This window comes from Hyperoodon ampullatus (genome assembly GCF_949752795.1).
Source record: "Hyperoodon ampullatus genome assembly, chromosome: 12".
NCBI classification, from domain to species: Eukaryota; Metazoa; Chordata; class Mammalia; order Artiodactyla; family Ziphiidae; genus Hyperoodon; species Hyperoodon ampullatus.
The window spans coordinates 70,816,469-70,834,433 of record NC_136925.1 but is presented as its reverse complement, the minus strand read 5'-3'; the positions used below and the strand labels follow the sequence as shown (position 1 = coordinate 70,834,433).

The following is a 17,965-nucleotide window of genomic DNA, read 5'->3' as shown; positions in this document are numbered from 1 at the left end:
GTGCTCCCGTCCGGGAAGATCCCACGTGCCGCGGAGCGGCTGGGCCCGTGAGCCATGGCCGCTGAGCCTGAGCGTCCGGAGCCTGTGCTCCGCAACGGGAGAGGCCACAACAGTGAGAGGCCCGCATACCACCAAAAAAAAAAAAAAAAAAAAAAAAATATGTCAGGGGAAATCCATCAGTAAATGAACTGACTTTGGTTGCCATCAGTGGAGTTTCAAACTTTAAACTGTATATCATAAATCCCAGTGCCCTTAATGTAGCCAGAAACCAAAGACAGATACTCAGCCATCTCAACAGATAATCATAGAGTCTTCTAAGTCTAGTTGTAAATTAAGCCTATCCTATGTAGTGTACTATAGACAAATGAAGAAAAACATCCTTATGATAGAAGTATAAATATTCTTGTGTTGTAACAGTAGCAGTTTGTCATAACAACACCCCAAAGCAATATACCTACACCACCACGAGGATTACTTTACCTCGTGTGAAGACCCTAGATTATTTTCCCCACTTGGAAACCAAATTTTTCAAGGCCAATCCAGGACCATCCAAAACAGAATCACCTGGGGATTGGGACTGATCATTTACATTTTGAATAAGCTTCTTAAAAGTTGTTTTTTATTCTTTCCTTTCCTTTCTTTTTTATTTTTTAATACACCCTAAATTTGAGAAGTGCTAGCTTTGATATCTTGATAGAATTAGACAAAATATCCATATTCTTCATATATGTGATGTAATGTACTTATTTGTCCTGCTTTGAGGTTTAAAGAGAAGAGTCGCCCAACTCCCAAGTGTGTTTGGGTATTCCAAGACTAGAAGGGATGGCGGTTAAATTCAACCAGTGGTAAAGAGTGAGTGTCCTGAGCCTACCTGACCCCCAGCACCCTAAAGGAGAAGACTTTAATGAGAGTTGTACATACTATATCTAAAGCACAGAGAACTTAAGGACCTCGCAGTGTCTGTGGTTAGAGTTACCCTACACAATCCAGAACCATTGGACAAGTCAGTTTCCTGCAAGCAGACTACAAACTACTGAGCAAAATACAAGAGGAGTGGTAATAACTCTGATCTGAGAGCAATGGGTTACTCCTAATTTTTGAAACAAACATTGGCTCACTAGTAAGGTCCAAATGCATTGGAGGAGGCTAAAATTTAATATCTGACTTCTTTCCAATTAGGTAAAGACAAATTTAATATGAATCAAGAAATAAAGATAGACCACAATTATTCTACCTAAAGTGTGTTGGGGCATTTAATAACATTTACAATAGTACTTCATGATTGCATAAGGCTTCACTGAAATGCTTTCTTTAACATTATTACATTAATATAAATTACCTACAAGGTGAAATTATTATTTAATGTTTAACTCAATGTCCCTTCCTCTGTGAAGGTTTTTCTTTTCCCAGGGAAAAATGATGGCTTTTTTCTCTGTACTTACATGAAATTTTGTACATACTCCTGTTGCAAGGCTTATAATTACCTGTTTACATGTCTGATTTCATATAAAGCTTCTCTTCCAGAATATAAACCTTGTTTCATTCACCCATATGTCCCAGTTTCTCAAAAAAAAAATACCTGGCATGAAGTAGGTGGTAGTGTATAATATAAAAGTGAATAAATGAGTAGATAATATGAGAGGTGGCAGTAACTGTTGGATGGGGAAAAATAGTTAAAAAGTTAAGTTCTATAACTTAGTATTTTCTATTTTTTATTGATGAAATTTAGCGTAGTCTGATTTTCTGAGGAATTATTTTATACTATTTGACTTTTTAAAAGGAGTAAGTAGCACTGGATTACATATAATTGGCCCATAGATTGTTAAACTACTGGCAAGTTGTATATCGTGGCAGAAAAGATCCGTGTTTATGCATCATAAAAAGTAAACTGTGAAATTTAAATGCTGAATTAAAATGTGCATATTCCCAAGAAGAAAATATGAAAAATTTATTAAAACAGCTTCAGAAGTCATTTCCTCTAAGAAATATACAATATTTTTCTTCATAGCCAAAAAATAACATACTCTAATGAAAACAAAAACTCACTAACATGTTTTTATTCATTAATATCAGAGTCTTTGAAGCATATATGAAAAGTAGCTATCACATAAAATGATTTTAAGCATATTTTAAACAAACTTCACCTTCAGTAAAAAACACTATTTTCCAAAGAGAATGATTTCTCATTTTAACTAAAATTCAGTCAAAAAAATCTACCCATGAAAATAAAATACCTACTTAAAGGCAATGCATACACTCCTCTGAATATTTTTACTGATTTTTTGTATTCTCTCTCTGTGAGTTTTCTCTTTTCACAACTACTGCTACTATGGCAACAATCAAAAACACATTGCCATGTACTGCGCCCTTGCTCTGAGCCTGACATGGCACCAAGTAAGTGGCAAATCAGATCTCATTTTCCATTTATGTGTAAGACTGGAAGGGATGAAGAAACAGTAGGTGTCATTAAAACTAAGTATAGCTGAATAATATTCCATTGAATATATATGTACCACATCTTCTTTATCCATTTCCGTATGCTAACACATATATATGGAATCTAAAAAAAAAAAGTTATGAAGAACTTAGGGACAGGACAGGAATAAAGACTCAGACGTAGAGAATGGACTTGAGGACACGGGGAGGGGGAAGGGTAAGCTGGGACGAAGTGAGAGAGTGGTACGGACATACATACACTACCAAATGTAAAATAGCTGGTGAGAAGCAGCTGCATAGCACAGGGAGATCAGCTCGGTGTTGGTGTTTTGTGACCACCTAGAGAGGTGGGATAGGGAGGGTGGGAGGGAGATGAAAGAGGGAGAGGATATGGAGATATATGTATACGTATAGCTGATTCACTTTGTTATACAGCAGCAACAAACACAACAGTGTAAAGCAATTATACTCCAATAAAGACGTTAAAAAAAGTATAAATGAGTACGAGAGATGCATATTCTGAAAGACCTTAAGTATAAGACTTACAACATAATTTGGATACATGATCCGAAAGTAGCCACTTGCCCGTTGTTATCAGATAAAGGCAGTCTGAGCTGTTGCTTTGCTCAACTCATTTGAATGTTAAAGTGATTTTTACACATATGATGGATGATAGTAGATTAAATTCTCTAGAAAGATAACTGCACTAAAATTCACCTATTTATAATCAAGGAGGATATTTTTTAATAGTTTACTAAGTCAAAGAGGCTTAATCAATGATGGTGATCATTTGGCAGTGGGCAGACAATATATCCACAGTGGAAGATCTCTAGGGAATAAAACATATGACTTTGAGTTCCATTAGTATAACATACTAGATCTTTAAAAAAATTTTTGTATTTTAATGTTTTAAAGTTGGATAGAAGTTCTTTATCATGTATGAGATAAGCCCCCATTTAAAGGGAAGATGAAGCAGTAGGAAAAGTTGGAGGAAGCCCCAAAAGTGTAGACGACAGGAAAACTCTTGTACCTCAAAGCCAGGACTTCTGACGTTTAAGATTAACCTTAGAAAGGTGATGGTTTTGTCTTTGAGCCTCTTCCTGGTCAGTTGTGGTCTCAGTCAAATAGCTGAGGGCTGACTCTGAAGTCAAGCCCAGTTCTCAAGCACAATGGTGATCTAAGGGGATGGCTTTCTCAAGATGAAAAGGACCGACAGGAAGCACACACTACAAAGGAGGGTAAAGTTGTGAAAAGAGACACAGTACAAGTGGGAAAGGAGGCCTGTGTCCAGAATGAGGTTGGAAAAGCTTTTCCAAGTCAGTCCATTGCATGCAACCATGAGATAAATGCATAGTGAAAGGGCATTAGACCCAGGGACAAAACCCCCTAGATTCTAGTGGTGGCTTCTCCTATTGAGGGTGAGTCCCTTCTTCTTTCTAATTCTCTCAATAGAACAAATATTTATCAGGCAGCAATTACGTTCAAGGCATCAGGCTATGAGCCAGAGAGTAATGTTTCTCAAGCGATGGAACGGGGACTAAGTGCTTCAGAAACTGCTGGGTCTTGTCTCAGAAATAGTGAATGGGAATCTCTGTAGATGGGTAATTCCCAGGTAATTTTTAGGCACATTGAAGTTGAAAACCAGTTTTCAGCTAGAGAATAAAGAAACAGGTGAGGTATAGTTTGTACCTTCAAAGATATTCTGATCTAATTTCTTTTCATTTAAAAATGGCCTTTGTACCAGGTGATTTCTAAAAGCTTTCTGATACTCAGTCTATTTTCTAACAGGGTTAACATTTTACAAGGTCTATCACTTACAAGGTATAATTTTAATTATGTGACCTGATTCTACTCAGCCAGCCATTTTGATGCCCATTGAATAAGCCACACAATTTCTTAGTTTCATATTCTTATTTGGGAACAAGTCAAAAAGTAAACAACAGTCATGAATGTTACCCTAATGATTATCAGCAGCACACAGGGAGGCATAGGATCAGCGGTCAGTGAACTACGACCTGCTTCTAACTAGCTGCATGACCTTGGGCACGCAAGTACACTTCTCTAGGCCTCGGCTTTGTCCTTCTAAAATGAGGGACTGCATTACTCAGATGACAAGGTCTCTATGAACTCAAAGACAAAGTTTCTGTGGCTTTATCACATTTTGTTTGTTTGTTTTTTGTGGTACGCGGGCCTCTCACCTCTGTGGCCTCTCCCGTTGCGGAGCACAGGCTCCGGACGTGCAGGCTCAGTGGCCATGGCTCACTGGCCCAGCCGCTCCGCGGCATGTGAGATCTTCCCGGACCGGAGCACGAACCCGTGTCCCCTGCATCGGCAGGCGGACTCTCAACCACTGTGCCACCAGGGAAGCCCCGGCTTTATCACTTTTAAAATTTGTGAAAATAACTGTGAAACACCTCTCATCTGTGAACTCATACCAGGGTCTTTGGAAATCAAAACTCATATACCTGAACATTGCTCTTGGGAGGCATATAAACTCATGTAATCCATCCACAGGAGTCCCATTGATTGTATGAGGAAATCATCTCTTGCTTCATTTATTCCTCTCCATGGCTGTAGCAGCTGCCCTAGTTCACAGCCTTTGAATTTACTCACTTGGACCAACATAATAGCTTCCTAAGTTCTCTCTATTTTTAGTCTAGGCTCACTACTCTCAACCATACTACCACCAGGGTCATCTTTCTGAGACACAGATATCAGGATGTTATTCACCACTTTAAATTCTTCAGTGGTTCTCCTGTGCTTAAAGCCAAATCCAAACATTTATAAAAAGGTCCTACAGAAGCTCCTTACCATTTGTTGCCAGTGTACTCATCCAGTCTCATTTCTGACCACGTATCTACTAGGCCTTGCATTTACCAAACAACCCCATATACTTGTTCCATGGTTTTCTCCAAATGTATTACATGCTTTCATGTTTCTCATGTTCTACTTTCTGTCTGGAATTTCTTTCATCTTCTTATCTGCCTAACAAACTTTACAGTAGTTTATAAATATCTCTATTGTAGTAATAACTGTTTTATTTTATACTTTTACATGTTTCTTCCCTGATATATTTTAAGTAAATAAAGCTGGGGCTGTGTTTCACTTATTTTTGTACCTTTATGTCCTGCAATAGTGCCTCATATATAGATGTTCAAGAAATATTTGCAAATATAAATTCAGGTGACTAGAAATATCTTCAGATAAAATTTTTAAAAAGAAAAACAGGAACAACTGGTATACAAGAATAACCTTTGAATATACTTTTATATTTAAATGAGCTTTTAATATAGATTATGGAAAACGTATAAGAGGTTTATATGTACACTTTGACATGAGCAGTAACAATGTAAATAAACATTGAAAAAGACATGAGATAATCACTGTCATTTTAAACAATAGGCACATTGGAAAGGTCAACAGTCAGGGACAGGGCTTACAAGTGAGGCAGCTCCTACCTGTGAGATCTGCATTGGGCCACCATCCCAAGTCACAAGCTTTGCAGGTGAATTCATCTTGCACATATTCATTCTCTTTGCAGGCAGTGCAAATCCAGCAGCAACTGACTTCTCCTTTCCGTATGACCTATAACATAGCAATATTTCATATGCCTTACAGATTGTTTCTCCAGAAACACATTTTTTTTCAGATGAGGACTTGCTTTCAAACTATGATTTTTTTAGAAAAATAACTTTTCAAAAAATCGTATATGTCGAGGAACTTTAAATACATGGATTGGGATATACCTTATTGTACCAGAGTTCAGATGTGAATTTCAGTTCATTCCATGTTGGATTTGGAAGCTTTTCAATAATAATTTCTTTTATAAAAGGAATTAAACAGCTGAATTGTATCATTATGTATATTAATATGTATTAATAATTCTTAGAAAAGTAAAAATACATTTTTCTTTTTATATTGTTATAAGTTCCCTGATTTGTACTTTCATAATGTCTAATATGCTGTTAATCCCATCCATTAAAAAATTATTTCTAATATACTTTGGTTTTCATTGTATAAATTCCATTTTATGTTCTTATATTTCCATGTGTCTTCTCGTGATATGCACGTTTTCTTTTAAATCCTTTCATATGTATTTACAGTAGGTATTTTAATTTGACTTCTAATTCCATCATCAATATAATATCTGGGACTGTTTCTATTGCTTGCTTTTCCTTCAGGTAATGTGTCACATTTTCTTGCTTTGTCACATGTCTAAAATTTTTTAACCAGATGCTGGACATAAGGTGTAGAGTGCTGGATTTTTTTCTTGAAGTAGTATTGACCTTTGTTCCAGCAGGCAGCTAAGTCACCTGTGGCTCAGTTTGAGTTTTGTTTTTCATTTTTTAGGGCAAGTCTAGAATAGTCTCTACTCTAGGAATAGTTTAGCCTCATTATAAACTATGACCCTGCTGGGATCTCTACTTAACTCTTTGTGTATTCAGCAAAGCGTCTCCACTAGGGCTTGTAGAAACTGGGACAATTCTTGGCCTTGTGTGACCGCTGGGAATCCAGCTCTCCACTAATTGTTCTTTACCTGGACATTCTGAATTCTACCCTGCTCATACAGATTCAGTCAAACAGTCATGAAAACTCATATGCCAACTTCTGGGACTCTTTTTCTGTATAGATCCATCCTCTTCCTTCCTCTGCACTACAAATTCTGGCTGCCTTGGCCTTCTTAAACTCTGATTTCTGTCTTCTTAAATTATCAAGATAGCCAAGCTCTGTTTGTGTTCTTTCTCACTAAACAACAACTAGGAAATTGCCTCCAGACAGAAAGCCAGAGTGATTTTAGGGTTCACCTTGTTTGTTTCCTTTCAATTCCTTGAATTCAAGGTCATGCACTGTTTTCCAATGTCTGAACATAGTTATTTCATATACTGTGTCAAGTTTTCTGGTTGTTTACAGCAGAAGACAAAGTCTGTACTCTGTTACTCCCTCATGGCTAGAAACAGAGGTCCCTCCCTAACACATTAGACATAATCAAATGTTCTCAGATGTAAAGTCAGAAATTAAACTGTAAATATTGCCATACCTTAAAATCATACAAACTCTATCCTTTGTGAAAATAAAATTATCTTCTTGCAAATCAGGTTGAAATTTATACCACTATTTTAGAATTACATGAAAAAATCAAATAACATTATATTTTCAGAAACTGTAAAAGCTTTCCTTTTTCTTCTTTTACTTTCAAATAACTTTAGAAAGTAGACTCAGATTAAGTCTTTTTGAAAAATTCACACCTATCCTCAGAATAAGCATGAGAAATCTATATTCCAAATTAAAATTTTTTCTAAGTGCCATGAGAAAAATTGAATAAATGAGTACTGCTTTTTACTTTAATGAGTATAAGAAGTACAAAATAGTGTATATCTCTTCAGTCAGCTTTATCTTTTTCCTAACTATAAAATGAATACTATGAATGAGACAATTTCAAAAGATAATAATGCTAAACAATTTATTTATGCAGAATGACTGGTGAAAGGTAGATCCTATGAGTAACTGGCACATGGGAAGTATTTAAGATTAGGCTTTGAATGACTGAATAAATGAATGAATAAGTGATTGGCTTATACCTCTAATAAATAATGAAAAAGGAACTGCTCAAATGGAGTTATTTTTTTATTACTTCTTATTCAGCCACCAAATATGTGCACTTTTGCCATACAATGTCTAAAATATGGGATTTGTCTTTTCTATCTCTCAGCCACCCCTCTAGACTCAGAAAGCTGAATTCTGGTCCCTGTCTCCTAGTCATATAATGTACCTCTAATTACTTCTCACTCCAGAGTTACATGCACACAGCTGCCAAGATCATCTTGATGGCCCGTGGGCTCCTCAAGAGAAGGGAATCATGCCATACTTTCATTGTTTTCAGATCATAGTCATCAATAAATGTACCAAGAACACACAGTAGCTGGCCAATGAACGAGTGTTGAGTTGAATCTTTTTAAAAATGTAATTTGGCCACTCAAGGAATGTCAGTGTCTCCCTTTTCTAATACCTTTGAAATATAAGCTCTTTGGTGAGTCATTCACTTAGTCCCTGGTCCTTGTTTCTGCACCTAAGTTTGTTAATAATCCCTTACATAAGTCTGCCAAACAAGGAAGAGCAGCCTCTGTGCCATCCCCTGCTTACATCCTCATTAATGTCCACATAATTGTTTGATTTGGAGGGATGTTTCAAGTAGGGCAGATACATCATCTAATTTGCTTTCCATCTGACTTGCTTTCTACAAGGATTATTATGGCTGCTGTTTAGAGAATAGATTTTAAGAAGGACAAAAGAGAGAGAGTGTGTGTGTTGTTTAATCCATGGCTTTAACATGCAACAATAAAGAAATAAATATATTTTAATAAAAGAAAGGATATTCCTTTCCATTTAGAATATCACCTTTCCTCCATCAGCCCATCTATGTCACTACTTTCGAGTCCTGACACATGCTCCAGGAAGTATTTCTGGTACAGTGAGCCCTTTGAAACACTACCTTATTTGGAATTCTCTTTAATTAAAATATACTTGGTATTTTATTACCACAAGTTAGTTAGCTTTTGTCCTCTAATTGTTTCACATGTATATGGTAGATATGTTTCATTCAGATACTTTAAAAAAATTTCTTAAATTATTGTCTCTATGTTTTAATCTCCCCCATATCACAGGTATTGATATTTTAAATTATTTTTATACTAACTGATATTTCTTTTGCATGAAGTATACACTCAATAACTGAATAATGTATTGTCTCATTTTTGTTACCGTAAAACACTTTTTATGACAGCTCTGAGTCATGGTAAGAGATTTGATATTTCTCTGAAATTACCCTTGAAAGACCAAGACTTCCCAAGACACAGGAACTGTTTTGATTCCTTTTACATCCTGTGTACGTGGTGCTCTGTTTATTGTTAGTAAGACTAGATGACCTGCTGCTTCACACAAGGTTATGATTCAATTCCATATACACTGTAGGAGTCTTAAAGTATTTGACGTAGGAAATCAAGTGTTAACTTTACGACTACATTTCTGAAGTAACTTGAAATGGATTTTTTAAATGTAGGCTTTGTTTAGAAAAAGGACAAAAGAAAGAAAACAACATCGAGAGAATATAATGAAGGAAAAGTAATGATAAATCAAAGGAAAGAGAGAAATTTGCTTCAGAAGGGAAATGCCTGGAAGACTAAACAGAATAAAGACACTGGTCCTACCTAATTAGTACTGTAGGAAAATCAGCTGAGGGAGAGAAGGGCTAGTCCTACACTCCTGTGTCCCCATGGCACCCAGCATGAGAGCTTGGGCAACAATGGACTCTAATTGCTGATACAAATTTTTCCAGCTACACTATGAGTTCCTCAAAGGAAGGGGCCATGCTTAAGTTTCTTTTGCATTCACAGTGCTAGCATAGTTATTGGTACATATTAATTTTTCAATAATTACTCAATAATGTATGTGAAAGAAAAGAGGGAAATAATATGGAATATTACATAAACAAAAGAAATGAAAATTAAGAATACAAAGAGAATAAAAAATAGGAGGAAATTGAAGAGAGCCTTGAAAGAATTATAGAAAAATATCAGTTTAAGAAAATCCCTACATAATAATTTATTACAGGGGAAATGTAACAAAAATCATATGGGAATAGAAAATGATCACAAAAATGGACATACATTGAACGAGACCATGTGCAAGGCCCTCTGTACAGAACTACACTAAACCTCACAACCACTCCACGTAGTGAAGTTAATTATTTACATTTTGCAGATGAAGAAACAGCTGCAGAGGGGATCAGTAAGTTGTGCAAACCTCAGACACATTATCACCAGTTATTTTCAAGAACTAAGCTCTTCCTTGTGTAAAAACAGCTGTCAGAATGATGACATGTTATGCTGAGAACCAAAATTATATCTCAGAAGTTGGCAGATATATATTTACTTAACCATCATTTATTTAGTGGCCCAGCGTGCCAGACATGGTGTTATGCATGGGGACAAATAAATGAAAAGACCTGATGATCACTGAGGTTAAGAAGCTCCAAATCTGACATAATGTAATACGTATACTGCTAGAAGGAGGAATGAAATGCGTATGCAAGGCATATGCATTCAATCATTCATCCATTCATTCATTCACATTATGCATTCACAATCTGTGAATAAAACAGATCATATCCCCATCCTTGAGGAGTGCCATCCTAGAAAAGGGCTTTGAGAAAACTACAGCAAGAAAGAGGAATAGGGTTCAGGGCAGGGAGCAAGATGAGGCAAGCCTAGTGCCTAGGGACCAGACTTAAAGAGGCCCTTAAAACCCTCAGCGTTGTGCACATGCCCACTGTGCACTTGCAGGATCTTGATGGGGGGCAACTTTAGGGTCTGTGCCCTAAGTTTATCTGGTGGAAGAGAGTTCTAGGCAGTGAGATCAGCTAAAGAAAAGACCCAGAAGTAAGTGTCCAATGTGTACTCATGCTATTGCCTTCCTTCTCTACTTTTCTGTATGTGTGTTATACTTCAATAAATATTTACTTAAAAAAGAAAATGAGCCCTGCTTTGGCCACTGCCACCTGCAAGACACAACAGCTCTGCTGTGTTCCTTCTCTGCCCGGTGTCATGTGATGCAGCAGCAGGTCCTATCAGCACCTGTCCCCAAAAGTGGCAGACAAGCTAGATCTGAGGCTAAGGAGATCACCAAAAAGTTCAGTAACCAGGAGACCATCTTAAACACTGGTCAAATCATGAGAGGTGAAGGTGTAGGTATTACTCAGAGTGGTTGTGAATAAATTAATGATGATTCCATAGAATTTCTCATTATGACCAGTGCTTGCAAAGTTTTCTCTCATCCAGAGACACTATAATGATTTCATGCTTTCGCATACATAATAAAATACAAAAAGGAACCCAGTATTTTGTTTTCAACTTTTTTCAAAATTTTAGCCAGTATGTTTTTAGTAGCTGGGGCAGATCACATCATCATTATGTAATCATAAGCTTCTCAGATAAGGAATTTTGATATTCCTGTGGACAACTTTTGTTGAGAACCTGCCATCCAGCAGTGGAATTTAGAAAATATTACATAATGAAGGAACTATGTCATTGTTTCATTGGTTGCCAAAATGGTTGCATTAACTATGAACAAGTTAAATGGGTAGTTTGTTTTGATTCACAAAAAGGGGAAGTTGAGGGGAACAGGACAGCTGTGGTTGATGATGTTATTGCTAACTTTCTTAGCTGGTCTTATGGCCATGTGAGAATTGCCCTTATTCGTAGAAGACAAAAGCTGAGGTATGAAGTTTCATGATATCTGCACCTCATGTTCAGATGGCTCAGGGAAAAAATAGTTAACCCAATTCTGAAATATATAGTTTGTAAAAATATGTGTATCTGGGCTTTTCTCCACATACATAGGGTGTATTTTACTAGATGACAATATGGCATGTGTAATGAAGAGCCATTTATGATATGGTCTCCATAATTCTATCTTGATAGGCCAGGTGAGAAGGGGGGAAGTAGTGATTTCTACTTTCCATGCCTAAACTCCCAGACTCAAACCATCATCTTGGAGTAAAGAATCCAAAAGCGAACTAAACGGAAGAAAAAACTGGAAGAGAAGAGAGGGGAAAAGAAAGAATAGGAGGCGAATGAAAGCAATCCCCAGGACCCTTTCCCTGGGATTCTCTGCTGGTTTCCCCATCTTTGTCAGACTCTCCCGACCAGCTTCACTAATATTTATTGCCTGCTTAGTTCTAGATTCTGTTCCCTCAGCAATTTTAAAGTGGATCTCTATTTATAATTTTGTTGTAAACTATTAAGAAAATCAGCTTTAGCAATTGAAACTTGCATTTGTAGGAAATATGCCAGTTCGTATAATGAAAGATGGTTGAACAACATGTGGCTGTGGGTTGATAAGAGCTTTGGATTGGCTCCAAGCTCAGCTCGGCATTTCTTAACCACTAGCTGAGAAAGCTTGGGGCAAGTGATCCAAGACCTCTGGGCCTCTGACTTCTCATCTATAAAATGGGGTGATAATATCTGCTTTAAGAGGGTTGTTTTAAGGAATAATGGAAACGATGTCATCCATTCTTGTACTTGCACAAGAATATGCTTGATACATGTTAGTTCCCGATCTCTATTGCCTCCCTTCTCCTTTCTTTCACTGTCTCCCCCTTGCCTTCCCACCCCTTCTTACCTCTTTCCTGCCTTCCCCACACCAAGGAAAATAGCAGCAGGCTTGGTGTGGGAGACCAATACAAGTGCCAGGCCCTTGCTGTTTGCTTGCAGATCCATTGTCCATATTTTATGTGCTGCCTCAAATTCTTTTTGTCTGACCTTTCTCTTAGGCCCTTGGCCCCTGGCTCTGGAGGGTTCTGGATGCTTCTGCAACTCCTACCTCAGAGCCTACCACTACTGTGTCATCTTCTGGCATCTCCAGGTGACTCTCTCTCCCCCGGAGGAGGCACTGAGTTCTAGAACTGCCTCCTTGGCAATTCAGCACAGCAGGAGCCCAGACCAGACTGTGTAAGACCCACAGAGACTTCTCCCCCTGCTGCTTCCAAATTCAAAGAAGGTCCATATAGCAGGACATGGACACTGGCTTCCCCAGCAGCTGCCTAAAGCGGTCAGATGACATCACTTCCTGTGAGCAAACGCTGACCACAGAAAGCAGAAAATAGAATGGCAGGATTGCATACATTTTTCTCCCTTCCTTGTTCCAACAGACAGTCCGAGCAGCCTGTCCAGAGACCTCCGTGAGGCTGAGCTGTGCTCAGTGAGGCAGCGTCCTGCTCAGTGATGCTTCACCTTAGTTGTAGAGGTGTTCTGCCACGCTTCCATGCCTCCCTTCCCTTTTCCTCTCACTCTTGCTTCCCTGGGATTGTATCTCCCAGTAATGCATTAGCACTTAACCTTGCTTAGCTTTCAGGGTTCAAGGGAAACTGAGCTAAGTATCTGCGCACTACATTGCTCAGGCTCTCTTTCCAGCATCTTCTCCATTCGGTTGGCAAAATGGAAGGACCTAATGGGAGACTGAAGAGCCGGAGAGAGGAGAAGCCTCGTATCAAGGCATCCTCCCCTCCCACCTCAGGAGGTGTCTCAGGTAGTATCTGTGACCTTCCCTGTGTCCCTCTAGCCCAGAGGTGGGAATGATTCCTACTGTTGCTCATCTCTGAGTTGCCTCATTACCCCCTTTTACTTTTATAACCAGTTTTTTACCTTAAATTTCCTCTGTTGAACCACCTGGCATGGGTTCTTTCTTTCCTGACTGAAACCTGACTAATATAAGACACAACAATAAAAGTTTGATTTTATTTACCACTGTTTGTGGTATGACTGAAATCAATTTCTCCTCCATAAAATATTATACTTATAAGATATTATATTTATATTTCTAAAATCAATAACATAAGAAAACTGGACTTTTAACTACTTCAAAGGAAATTATCATAAGAAAGTTTTATGGGTTATCACAAAAGAAGTCAAATGGTTATTTCGACATTTTAAGTGGCATTTGATATTTAAACTGAATAAGCCTTTCCTAAAGGTTATGTTTCTCAGTTAATACAAGGGCAAGTCCTACAATCACCTTTTAAGTTGCTTCCCTCCAGTCTCTGTAGTGGCTACTGAGAGACCTGGCTCTGCATCCTGAACCTGGTAGATGGCAAATTGACGATGTAAGAATATAAATGCTATTATTTGGTAAATGGGATTCAGATTTCCTTTGTTTCCATACCTCCCATGGTGCTTATGGGACACAAACGAACATCTCCCCTCACCTCCACTCCAGGTGCTATTGAGAACAGGCATACCTTTATCCTGCAGGGTACACAATATTATGAAAATTGGACCCCAAGAGATTTGCATTTATAGCAAGTGCTGTGTAATGGCTCAGCAAAGATTTCTGGGATCTCCTTCGATAACACTGCATGGATGTAATGCAAATGTGATGCCAGAAATACTTCAGCATCTAGCTTAGAGATGCATGCAGACAGCCTTTCCTCTGAACTTGGGGGTGGGGGAAAGTCTATCTTCTGGAGTATACAAATGGGACTACACATGGCATGTAAGCTCCCATTCATGGCCTGCCAGCAGTCAGAGTAACAGGAGGGAAGTCTGAAAGGGAGCTGGAGGGCAGAGAATCTTTAGATTGATTTGTTTTCTCTTGCCAGGGTTGTATTTGTTTGTTTGTTTGTTTGTTTGTTTTTCTTATACTCTGAATAACCAAACTGTGTAGTTTCATAAACCTTTTCACAGCAGTTGTCTGCACTAAAGATTCAATGCTGCCACCCATTCTGGGGAGGAGGTCTGAGATGAACACGTGATACCCTTTGGGTCACAGAAGAGCATAAAGCCCAGGGCTTCTGGGCTGTCCCAATCATAGGACTTCAGGTCTCCCTGGTTTTCCTTACAATCCAGAGAAGATAACCAACCCAGAATCCAGTGGTCTGGCATCCTGTGGTAAGAGTCAAGGACAAGTTTTAGGCCTCTCAATTTCAGAGGATATATTCCTAATAACAGCAGACAGCCCCATGTGAAACATTCCATCTGGATAAGAGTCAGAAATGGATTCTTGGGGAGAAGCAGCATTGACGTATGGCCCATACACAATGGTTTGGCTGGAGTCATTCTTACACTACTGAAATGCTTCTGTACTGGTTGGAAACTAATGGTGTCTCTCCAAGCCCCCTGATTGCCCCATACTACCCTATCCATGTAAGATTCCTCACCTAAATCTTCCCATGATCCAACAACTCAGGATTAACCCAGGATTAACCGTGGGCATGGCAGGAGGCCTCTAGCATCCTGTCATAGCACTAAAATGGAGTTCATTCTGATTGGTTGGTTATCATGACAATTATTAAATATTTTTAATATCACATCTGCAGAGAAGGCAGTGACATTTGCAACTAGGGTGAGTTGCCTCAGAAGTTTTTTTCACACTCAAAGTGACTGATTCTACTGAGAGTTTGAGTCCACCCAGACAGCTCTTCTCCACTGCTAAAAGATGTTGTAGGTTCCAGATCCTCCACATTCTTTGATCAGCAGTGATAAAGCTTTTCCAGCTGCTGTACCAGCACTACTAGACTCTTGCCCTAAAGGCCCCTAAGTATACTTCTCAGGGCCTCTCTCTTGCATGGCTGGTTCTATGGCTCCTGCGAATGGCACAGCAGCGTGGCCACATGGCAAGAGAGCAGGAGCCTCACACAGTATACATTCCAGCCCCAGCTGTGCTTTGTGACATTTACTTGACAGCCTGTCTGCTCCCAGAGATGAATCACAGAAAATTAGAGATGGGAAAGACCTATTAGGTCATTTAAGCCACACTCCTGCCAGTTCACAATCACTCCCCTATGCTCCATTTCCTAGTGTGTCAGCCAGTTTGGTTTTTAAATAGCATGGGATTCAGAGAGTGCTCTTTCCATGTCTTCTTCACCAAGAATTCTCTCTACTCCATTCAGCCAAATGCCCAGTATATGAGGTTTTTTTACTCTAGCTTTAAGTATACAGTAATATCATGATCACTCACTTGCACCAACCTGGAAAAAAAAAAACAAACTTCTGGGAATAATTAGAAGTGAAGACTCTCTCTTGGCTGGAAAATACCAGTTTCAGGAAAATTCAAAGAACTTGGTAGAGAAAAGAGAAGTGGTAAGCAATGCTTTTGTGTTACCTCATTTCAGTTTCTTTTATTTTAGTTATATATTTATTTGGCATCATTCAGCTTCTGCTTTCTTTAACAATAGCTAGAACTATGAGTAAGCAGTATCATTGGCTTTGGTTTCCACATTTATTTCTGTCTTAATTTTTAATTTGATTATTCATCCCCTTGTTTTCTATATTGTGTTTAAGATTTCAGCTCATCATTACGATTCAAATAAAGACTATTCTAAATATCCCAGTGGTTTGTCTATTCCATTTCCCAATCTTTCTTTGTCTTCCTCATTTTTGCTAAGCACAAGAACAGAAACAGTATGCCTGGTGCACCCTTTCTGGACAGTCTGGTCAAAGAAAAATGTCTGTGTTTTTCTTTGCTTATGCCCAGGCAGGAGGTCTCCTCATGGACACCGTCCAAGAATGCATGTGTGGCTGGCTTACCTTAATTTGACCCTTTAAGCAAGGCTCACTGCACACAGACCGCACCATTCCACTCTTGTTCATTTGGATTTTGTAATCATCAATGTTCAACACACCTTCATGCCAAGTTCCAACTTGTACATAGTCATAGCGATTAGCTTCAGTGTACTGCAGATTCATGATATCATACCTACAAAGAAAACAACATGTGTGTCTTAGAGAATATGGACATGATGTAGAAACCAAAGGAATTTGGTAAATAGGTAATAATAGAGAGAAGAAAGAGAAAAGTTAGAATTGTCCCATGCCCTAATGCCAGCTACTGTCAATATTTTAGCTTATTTAGTTATGTATCCTCTGATTTTCCAAAATGTGTATTCCATTCTTCAGTCTCTGTTTGTGTATCATCCATATTCATTAAAGAATATATTATTCTTGTACTTTTCTCTCTGCTTATTCTCAAAAAAATTCTATATGTGCTGAGTCGATCACCATAACCTTCAAATAATTATTCACTAGATTATTCTCTGATCAAGTAACAATTCTTCAGAACACTAATTTTTAGCTTAAGTACTTTTATTCCAAATTCCTTTTTCACATTCAGTTGCCATTTTAATTACACTGGATTAAAAGAGGTGAGTTTTACCAAGTCTGCAACTTATTTTAGGTGCTAATAGAGCCCGAAATCTGAGAAATGCACCTTTAATTAGCAGGGTGTTTGGGACTTAACATCTTGAGCCTTGACATTTAAACTAGTCTCTTCCTTGATCAGGACAAACATTTCTGAATCCAAGTAATTGGTGTCAGTTATTTCAGTTATTTCAAATGCTGAAATGCTGCACAATGGTAAAATCTACATTTAGAAATCTTCACTGTAGCCAGAGTGTGTTCTGGGGACCAGATATGTCACTTCCCAGTGTGGACAGTGGAGAGCATCTTCCAATTTGGTGGAAAAAACACAGCATTTGACATTAGAATGTATAAGCTGGAATCTCTTTCCTAATGTTTTAATAGTAGATTATACTACTTAGGAATATCACTAAAGTCTGTAAGGCTCATGGGGTTCTTGTGGGAATTTACTAACATAAGGTTGTTCGCAGTTGGGAGAAATACATATGTAAGGCAATGTCACTATATCATTCACATTAGTAGCACTATTAATGCACTAAAATACTCTGGTTAGTTCCATACTATAAGAAAATGAGAACATCTTTGTGTTGTCCTAGTCATTTATCTCTCGGTTATTGACAGTTCTCTGGTATTCTTCAATCTTCTTTCCATGTTGCTATTTACTCCAAGGAAACTATAACTCAAGTGGCAGTTGCACAAAAATGGATGCCTGACTCTCCCTCAGTGGCTCTGCAAAGTGGGGTTCTTTCCTGCAGTACCTGTGCATTCTTCACTCTCCTGCACTAGAATATGAGGCAATATCTCTTACTCTTTGTGCGTGACCCAAAGAAATAGATGGCAAT

At 38.3% G+C, this 17,965-nt stretch overlaps 1 protein-coding gene across 2 annotated transcripts in view; it reads right to left on the bottom strand.

Annotated features, from left to right (window-relative positions):
- The window catches only part of GRM1 (glutamate metabotropic receptor 1), a gene marked incomplete at both ends in the record, with an annotated part of 367,295 nt that overhangs the window by 43,530 nt on the left and 305,800 nt on the right, over nt 1–17,965 (bottom strand). For both annotated transcript variants that reach the window (XM_079716352.1, XM_079716353.1), the window contains 2 exons: nt 5,895–6,021; nt 16,515–16,683. In XM_079716352.1, the coding sequence (XP_079572478.1) occupies nt 5,895–6,021; nt 16,515–16,683 (296 nt within the window). The remainder of the gene's footprint in view (nt 1–5,894; nt 6,022–16,514; nt 16,684–17,965) is intronic.